The sequence below is a fragment of the Hipposideros armiger genome, unplaced genomic scaffold (genome assembly GCF_001890085.2).
Source record: "Hipposideros armiger isolate ML-2016 unplaced genomic scaffold, ASM189008v1 scaffold_290, whole genome shotgun sequence".
Classification (NCBI taxonomy): domain Eukaryota; kingdom Metazoa; phylum Chordata; class Mammalia; order Chiroptera; family Hipposideridae; genus Hipposideros; species Hipposideros armiger.
Window position 1 is genome coordinate 113,791 of NW_017731640.1, and position 9,736 is coordinate 123,526.

The 9,736-nt window shown below is 36.6% G+C and overlaps 1 protein-coding gene across 2 annotated transcripts in view; it reads left to right on the plus strand.

Annotated features, from left to right (window-relative positions):
* The window catches only part of SCAI (suppressor of cancer cell invasion), a 63,372-nt gene that overhangs the window by 13,866 nt on the left and 39,770 nt on the right, over positions 1 to 9,736 (plus strand). For both annotated transcript variants that reach the window (XR_002125793.1, XM_019658830.1), the window contains exons 3-5: positions 3,179 to 3,274; positions 3,838 to 3,924; positions 5,418 to 5,516. Coding sequence is in view for 1 of the 2 variants with exons in the window: in XM_019658830.1 (XP_019514375.1) it covers positions 3,179 to 3,274; positions 3,838 to 3,924; positions 5,418 to 5,516 (282 nt within the window). In the remaining variant the exon portion in view is untranslated. The remainder of the gene's footprint in view (positions 1 to 3,178; positions 3,275 to 3,837; positions 3,925 to 5,417; positions 5,517 to 9,736) is intronic.

The window sequence follows — 9,736 nt, forward strand, 5'->3', positions numbered from 1 at the left end:
ATGGCAGCCCAGCTCCAGGTTGAGCTGTTGTTCAGCATCTTAGCTGTGGAGGGCAGTGTCACTGGCCCTCATATGTGGGATCCGAACCGGGCCCTCTGGCGTCCCAAGCCAGTTCTTAACCATCGCGCCACTCGGCTGGCCCAGGATGAAAAATTCTTGATGTAGCAAATGAAAAATGTTTACATTATATAGACAAACACTGTGTACACAAATATTTTGTATGTATAAAATCTGGAAGGATATTTATTTCTTTCCCCAAACAGCCAAACAACATAAAATACACCCTCAAATTTTCTATAAATTGGTAGCTTTTACCAAGAATATTCGGCTTATTTAGTTATGTGAGGTAAATAAAGGATTTCTGTTATACTGGAAAAGAAAACTTAGGTTAAAGGAGAGAATTTATATTTTAAAATTCTTTCCTTATACTAAACATTTGTTTTCTCTATTTTAAGTATTTTGGAAGACATTTGGGTTCTAGGGATCTTTCTGAAATACAGCTTGCATTTCTTTTCTTAATTGAAACTAGTGCTCGTGGTGATCGTAGGGGTGTTGATTTAGACAAAGTGATATTAGCACAGAGATAGACAGTTGACCTGATGGAAAGGAGCAGGGAGCCCCAAAACATATACAGTATAGTTTATCTGGCAACCCCAAGTGGAAGGGATTGGCCCTAAATTTATAATCTGTGAAGCTGATGATTGTACGTGTGGGTTCATTGTACTCTTCTCCACTTTTGTATGTGTTTGAAGCTTTCCACTATAAAAAAAATATATATATTTTAATGTTTACAGCAGAGAATAGTTCTATTAGAGCAGAAAGCAACAGCTCTCAAAATGAGAGGGTGTCCCAACTGGAGTGCCTCTAAAAAATATTTTAAAGACAGAACTTTTTTTTTTTTTTTAGCTGAGACATCCTGCCACCTGTTGGCAGCTAGACCTTTATGGGAAAAGTTGTAAAATTTATTTAGTGCCAATATTTTCAACATAAATGGGATGAGGTACTATTTTGACATGAAAAATTACTAGTTTTAAAAGGGTTAATTCCCCAAAAGGATCTTTAGATTCTTCAGTCCTCATTAGAACTCTACCATGGGATGTGGTGTGTTTGTTTTTTGTGGAACTTTGATAAGCTGATTTTAAAATTCATATATAAATACAATGAACCAAGAATAGCTAGGGCATTCCTAAAAAAGAAGAAACGTGCCAGACCTATTATAAAGCTATAGTAATTAACAGAATGTTAATGAGGAAATAGAAAGACGGACCAATGGAATAAAACAAAGAACTGAGATGCAAGCATAAGGGAAAATTGATGACTGTAGTTCTGGTTCTCTCATATTAGCCAAAAGGCTATATATATATATATATATATATATATATATATATATATTGTTTGTTTGTTTGTTTTAAATCGTTCAGGTAAAATTTATTATCTGACACTCAATTTTGGTTATATTTAAGGGTTAAATTTGAAAGCTAATACTTTAGATCTCTTAAAAGACTTATTACATGGATGAATTTCTTTAAAAAGAAAAAGCACCAAATATAAAGATGGATTCGTTTGAGAACTACTCATAAAAAAAATTAATAAGAATTAGAAGACAAGTCACAGACTGGGATGATCAATGAGTGATTGTTTTACTTTTATAAAACAAATGACTTTGGCAGTATAACTTTCACAAGACCTAGTTGAGTATTTGCTTCAGGTTAGCTTCGATGTACCAATAGGCATTCCCATGATTTTTTTGAGACACACCCCTCTGTCTCCCCTAGACTTTATTATGGATACCTAGAGCTTATCAGAATTCGACAAGACAGCCACATCCTCAGATGATTTTCCCTGGTCTGTTTTGTCCCACTGAAAGAATGTATTTGGGGCCTGTCTTCTCTTTTTATTCATAGGCTTACATGAAGAGGCTTTGCCCTGAGGTTGGGACTCAGTCTTCAGTTGCGTTTATAGCTAGCATTTCTCAATTTTTTTACACTTACGCATTAGAAACGGTTGTATCTTTCAATCCTGAAGGTTCTGGAATTTGTGGATTTTCTCTTTTCCTTTTCAACCCTGTTTGCAGCTAGTTCTTTTCTGAGTTCATCTCTTTCTCCTGTTTTGTTAAGTACAGCTGATAGCATCCAGGGCTAGTAGCATACTATTTTCTGGCTTCTTTGTCTAACTCCACATGTTCATTAGTCACATTATCTGCTTTCCAAGGCATTGCCAGCAAATCATTTCTGCCGCTGTATTATATGTCTCATCATTTTCCCAGTCTGCAGTAACAGTTAATTGCAGCTCAATCCCTCTGCCAGTCTCACATATATGATGCATTTGTTACTGCAATAACCCACTCCTCCTGGTGCCAGTTTCTGTACTGGCTTTTCCTAAGGCTGCGTTGACCACTCTAAAATTTTAGTGCCTGACTACAATAGAGATGTATTTGTAGCTCCCATGTTAGCTACAAATTGTCTGCCGTTCTGAGGTTCCATTCAATTGTGCCTTTCTCTGTTTTCCAGGCTGAGGAACAGCCCTATCTTGGTCTTAGATCAGAGGGGAAAGTGAAAATGCTGATACATGTAATATCTGTTTAAATCTTCATAATTTCATAATTATATCAATATAATTTTTAATTATATTTCATTGGCCAAAGCAAGTTATAGCACCAGTCCCAGTGTTTGGATGGTGGGGGAGTATTTGTCTCTACAGGATGTATTCCAGTTAATCAGGTTCAAGAACAGGATGTACCATTTCACCTATAGGGAGGGGAGGACTAGTTGAGAGCAATACCTCTTGCATATCCACTTCTAGATTCCCTAACAGGCAGTTTTTTTCAAAGTGCGGAATTCTTAGCTGAAGGTAAACATTTGGAAGTTATCAGTGTATAAATGAGTATGAATAAGATCATCCAGGGAGAGGGAAGAGAAAGCTAGAAACTTCATATGAAGGAGAGGTCTCTACAGAGGAGACAAAGAATGAGCTATCAGAGGTGGTGGGAAGAATAGAAGAGAATGTGCCCTGGACCCTTGTTATAAAGAGCTATTTCTGCTCCAGAAACTATGACTTTTTTAAAAAAGAAACCCTGAATGCAAATGCTTTACATCTATTCAGTTGTGCCATCAGAGGACTTAGTTTTCCAGATAGCATAAGAGATTTAAAATTAATGCATGTGTATTTGTTCTTACAGAGATTTACCACAATATGGGCAGAAGCAGTGGCAGTCCTATTTTGGGAGAACTTTTGATGTTTACACCAAACTCTGGAAGTTCCAGCAGCAGCATCGGTAAAGGAATTTTATAGTTGAAGAAGAGTAAAAGTCCGTTTTCTATTAGTCACAGTTTGGACCTGTACTACCTGAGTGCTTTTTATTTCTTGGTGCATCTTAATATTATTTTATCTTCATGACCCAAATGAAAACAAATTGATTTTTTTCCTGTTTAAGGTTTTAAAATGTAATGCTCTTGTCTGACGTTTAAAGACAATATTATATCTAAAATGGTTCAGATGAATTCTAACATAGGTTGACTAATTCATGGTTTCATTCTAAAATAGGTGATTTTTATTGGCCAAAGCTATTGCGAGGGGGCGGGGCGGGGGAGTTGCTTCTAATTTTCATGAACATAGCTCAGAGAAGTTTCTTTTTATATTTCAGCTTACTCTAAATAGACATTTAACAGATGCTTTTCGAATTCAATTGAATGGTTATATTGAAATTTCATGAAAAATTCATGAATTTAAAATTTCATGATGAGTTGGGCGGCGTTTTATCCTATTAAATGTACAGATTTGATTATTTTTGAAATTTATAGTCTCTTGTTTCTATTTCTTATTTCCTATATAAAACAGACAGGTCTTGGATAATCGGTATGGCTTGAAGCGGTGGCAAATAGGGGAAATTGCTTCTAAGATTGGGCAGCTATACTACCATTATTAGTAAGTGAACCGCATATGGGGAAAAAAAGCATTGTTCTGGTCGAAATACAGCATGCAGAAGTATACATAGTATACTTACTTGGTACGAGGGAAAGGCGTTAGAAATGAAACCTTAATAGTTCAGATCATATCAACCCACACAGCACTATGATATGACCTCCATAATCAAAGTAACATTATTTCCTTCAAAGACTCACCTCCCAGACAGTTCATTTAGTCAGACTCATTTAGAACTTAAATGAGTATGATCTTGGTTTTAGATAAATGGAGTTATAGTTCTTAATGGCTTCAACTTAAATCTTGATATTGTATAGAAACATACCATCACTTGTATGTTTGAATGAGTGGTTTTCAGGAAGATATTTTAAAACTCCTACTTGGAGGATATGTCTAAAAGGTTACATGAAGTGGATAAGCATTATCTCTGTAGAGCAGTAACATTTATACAGTTACACCTATGAGTCAAGGAAAAAAGAGAACTCCTTGTAGGAATCCAAACCTCATTATTATGAATTAATATCAGGTATACCATTAAAGGTCTTGAATCATTTGTAATTTAAAAGACCAGAAAATTCCTTCATCTTCCTGTGTTTTGGCATGCCACCCCAAATCCCCACCATTAAAATCACTCTCGTGGATAGAATATTTTCTTAAGAAATCCCTTGTAAAACTCGAAATGTTAAACAAAGAACCTAATTCATCAGCACCCTCTGAATATTAATATGGATTGGTCCGTTTCTGAGTCCTGTGAGAAAAAAAAACTATGGAAATGAGCCAGAGGATAAGTGACTACATATGGATGTGGGGAAGGTTATCACAGGACTGTCCTGGGTAGAAAGATTGAACTGGACGGAGCTGTAGGCAGCCAGCTTGTTTGAGGCCTGAACTGGGAAGGGAGAGGAGATGTGACATTAAATGAAACTCACTTGAGTTGACATTTACATTGGACTGGTTCTATCAGTTAGTGACTAGTCGTCTTTTAGTACTTGAGATTTGCTTTGCATTTCATCCAGGGAAACAACTGGCCCCACAGAACAAATTTAAAGGCAGAGTGAATAGTGTTTATGTACTCCATGAGATCTGCTTTTCAGCATAATGGTCATATTTATATTCCTTTAAGGAATTCAAGCCTCTCGTGTACCCTTCCCCCCCCCCACTGCTTTCAATAAATAGAACAAATGGGGGGAAAAAAAGATTTAACTGTAACTGGGTGAAATGCTGTTTGGAGAGTCCCTTAGAAGGATGAGAATAATGCATACTTTGGGTTGCCATCCCAAAAGGCTTGGAAGCAATGGAGAGGTATTTTTTTTTATAATCGTTGTTACTATTATTTTTACACATTTTAAGGATAATGTGTGAATATTGCCTTGCTGATTCAAATTTAGGATAATTATCCCCATCCCCTACATGTAGAGGAATAATGGAACAAGTGTTTATCATGGTGAAGAGTTTGAAACACTGCCAAATTTAAACATTTTTTGTTTTTGTCGTAGCCTACGCACATCTGAGACCAGCTATCTGAATGAGGCTTTCTCCTTCTATTCTGCAATCCGACAGAGATCATATTATTCTCAAGTCAATAAAGAAGACAGGTATGCACCTACTATGTTTTGGAGAGAGGAAGATAAAACGCTCAAAATTTTTAGTTTGTTTGGAAATTATGCAGAAAAGCACACATTTGTTTGTAACTTTTATTCATTTAATGGGCTTCGTGCAGTGCCTACTTTGTACCAGGCCTTCTTAAGCATATAGAGGTCGTTACCTAATAGCAATAAATATTACAGATCTTATAACAGACGTCACAATATGAGGATACAGTCAGAGCACAAAGGAGGGGCAGATTATGTCTTTATGAGATATTGGGGTCACACGAAGTTTCATTGAAAAGAAACAGCTCCAGAGTGAGGCTTAGCTGAGATAATATATAAAATAGATAAAAAATAGCTTGGCTCTTTCTATCCTGTGTCCTCTTAATTCATATACATTCAGAAGCCTGTTGACAGCTGTCATGTAAGACTAAAGAAAAGGTGGTAATGCTGTTTGTTCTTTTATAAACCCAGTACTGTGTAGCTGTGTAGCTTCACTGTTAGGGGACAAAGTCCTATAGAATTCATTCATTCATTCATTCATTCCCAGTAATAATCTATTGAGCATTTTTTATATATCTGGCAATGTGGTAGGTGCTTGGGGTGGAGAAGAAAAAGAAAATAAGGTGTACAGGTCTGCGCTTTCCTTTTAGATGATTATCTTCTCGTGGGAGTTACAGACATATTTGGGGTACAGGTAGTGATGTTATCAATTCCAGATGAGTGTGGAATCGTGGAAGAAACCAGGACTGTGATGAAGACTCCTTATTGCTAGCATTCCCAGAAAAAGTTCAGGCCTAGAAGATAGGAATGTTCTCTCTACCCCCAGCAATAGAACTCACGGTTGTTATATAGTGGAAATATTATGTTCTCTTCACTATAGAAGAAAACATAGTTTTGACATGTTTTTCTAGAGAACACTTTATAGTTGAACACTATCATAAGCTTTCCAGCTTAACAGCAGTATTTTTTGGAAAGCCCCACTCTTGTAAATCCCCTCCATGTCCAAGCAAATCTTGTTCAAACTTGTCGAGGAGTAAGCTTGGTACAAGTGAGGTATGTAGACACTGAATCTCCATTTTCCTCTGGTCTTTTTGTCATCTCCTTTCTTCAATTCTTCTATCAGAAGTTCCATCAATTACTTTTCCTTCAGCTTTTTTTATGGTGTGCTTCACATGTATTCACTACAGATATGTTTCCTCCAATCCCCTTTTGTGTGTGTGTGTGTATGTTTATGTTGTACAATTTGTTTGATTCCTTGGTGAAATAAATTGTATCTCTCTAGAAACATGCAAAAGGGCTATGTAACATTTTATCAGTATGAAAAATATGTACAAGCAAAGAACTATTTTTAAGCAATAGTAAAATACCTGTATAATTCACTTTCCTAATTTGCCAAAAGGGAAATTGGCTTTCAGCCCCTGGCTTAAAACCCAACCGTTTGATTTATGAAGATTATTTTCTATCCTCATAGCAAACACCACACATGAATTGTTTTCCTGTGCTGCCTCCTAGAGCAGGGCAGATGAACAGAGGTAGGATTAGTTGGAACCACAATGACAAAATCTCTTGCCTTAAAGACACCAAATTAGAATCAAAGGACAATCTAGTGTGCTAATCTTGACCTTGTTCTCTGAAAGGACTTTGTTCAGTTGGTAGGTGGTTTGTTTCTTAGTTCACATAGGGTAAGGGGGCCAGTCAGGGAACCAATTGGCCACACCTCCTAAAATCAACAGCCAGTAGATTAAAACTAAGTAAGAGATTAATCTACAGTTTCACAGTTTCTTTGGAAGGCAAAAATCTCTCTTCAAACGACCAAGTTCTCCCTGCATGGTCTCAGTGCCTGAGGATTGTGTCAAAGCCGGGAGGAATGGTACATTCCAGCAGTTCCAGGTGACTGCCTGTCCCTCAGCATAGACACCTCTCGGAATGCCTCATTCCAGGGACCCATCCTGGTCAGCAGAGGAGACGTTACCACATAAGCACTTGTCCTAGGAGCTGCAAACCCGACTGTTGCCGATGGCTGAGGCTGACAGAGTTAGATACGGTGAAGGTGAGGTTTCTGAGTATACAGAGTTTGTGGGGAGACGCTGTAGTTAAGCGACCTGGAAAAAGTTTCTCAGGCAAGTGTGTAAAGAGTTGCTATCTTACAAGTAGTGGACCTGGCAGTTTGGTCAGGGCTGCAGTTCTGGAGCGCCAGTGGAATTATGATGTCAACATTAGTGTTGACAGTATTGAAGTTTGTTTAGAGTGGGAAATGTGAATCAAAGCTTGCAGATGTGGCACTTCCTCATCGTGGTGTTCGTAAAGAGGATGTGATGGGCACCTTTCCAGTGAGGTTCGCAGGGTGACCTTTTCCTCTGCAGTCTGATATGGTTCAGGCAGTAAGCTGTGGGCTGTGGGTTCAGGTTTTCAGGCTGCACTGGGATGGCCTCGTGTGTGAGTGGATAGCACTGAATACTTCATCTGTGCTTTGCGGCAGTTCGACTCAGTGGTTTCCAAAACAGAATGCATCCCCCACGTCTGTGTGTTTACTTAATACTGGGGCTGGCAAATGATGGTCTGTTTTTGTACTGTATGGTAGCTTAGAATCGTTTTTACATTTTTAAAGGGTTGTGAAAAAAGAAAAGATAAATATGCTACAGGCACCATATGTAGCCTGCAAAGCTGAAAATATTTACTGTCTGGCCATTTACAGAAAGTCGGGTTCAATATATGTTTGTGTGATCTATGTTACATCGTTGTGTAATCTATGATACAGATTCATAGAACCTAATTCATTTTTATCAAAAATTAAAGAACGTCTTATTCATATTTCAGGGATGAATTGATCTCCTCCTCCAAATTTTCTGTCTGTTTTGAATCCCACTTCTGAAAATGTGGTAGGGTAGATTATCTAAAAAATGATCTCCAAAACACCTAGAAATGCTGGATTAAATATTCCTTTAAATGGACAGCTTAGCTGTCAAGAAAGTAAGGGAACTCCCTAGGTTATTAACCCTGTGACCAATGCTGTGACAACCTGGGGGGGGAGGGGATTGTTTTGGTGACATAAAATAACTACTAAGGATTTCTTCAGGAAGAGGAAAATGGAAACTGGAAGGAAGGGGTGATAAACAAGGATTGGTGAGAAAATACTTATCCCTTTGTTTCCTAAAAAAGCACAGACTTCATAAGATAGTAATCATTGTAATAATGGCTAGTTGAGGTTATTAAGATAAAATGGGGCAAATCCTGGATAACTATTAACATGAAAGAATCAGCTTAGAGTAAGTAAACTTTGCTTGTTAAAATATTAAGAAAAATATTTTTAAAGAATATGAGGAGACTGTGTAACTTCAAAACAGGTAGAAGGGTGAGAAAAGTGAATAACAAAATTTTGATTATTATAATAAAAGGTAGAAAAGGAATATATACTAAAAAAAGAGTATAATTAGCACAAAATAATAAAGAAAAAACAAGTCCAAGTGCATGTATAATTATAGTAAATGAAAGTGATCTAAACTTCCTAGGTAAAAGTCAGACATTATCCACATGCCTTTTTAAGAAAAATCCAGTAATATGCTATTTACAAGAGATCCTCCAAAGATATGAGAAACACAGAAAAAGATAGATGAGACAGATACTAAGGGGAAGAAATGCTGCTGTGTTTGTATAGATTATTTGTATTTAAGGAGGAAAGTATTATTAAGGATAGAGGCTTACTTCATAATGATAAAAGGAACAGTTTAGGAAAATATAACAATTTTAAACTTGTGTATGTCCAATAATATAGCATTGTAATAAAGCAAAAAGTGGCATATTTTCATGGAGAAATTGATAAATGGTTTAATATATAGAGAGATTTTTAATATACCATATTTAATGATTTATATATCAAGAAGACAAAAAATTATAAGATGATTTGAATAACATAATTAAATAAAAAACATGTGCTAATGTGCATAAAACTGTATTCAGCAATAAGCGAATTCACATCATTTTCAAGCTTATATGAAACTTTTGTGAGATTGACTTATACTTGCCACAAAATAGCCTTCAATAATGTTTCAAGTACATGTTATCTAATTATGGTGCAATGCCATTAAAAATTAAGAATGAAATGTAGTTTAAAAATAGATAAATTTATAAATTTAAGGGCCGGTTGAGTGGCTCAGTTGGTTAAGAGCTCGCTCAAGAGTTTGAGCTCTGAGCAACAGCGGTTCGAGTCAGCCCGAGCTGAGCAG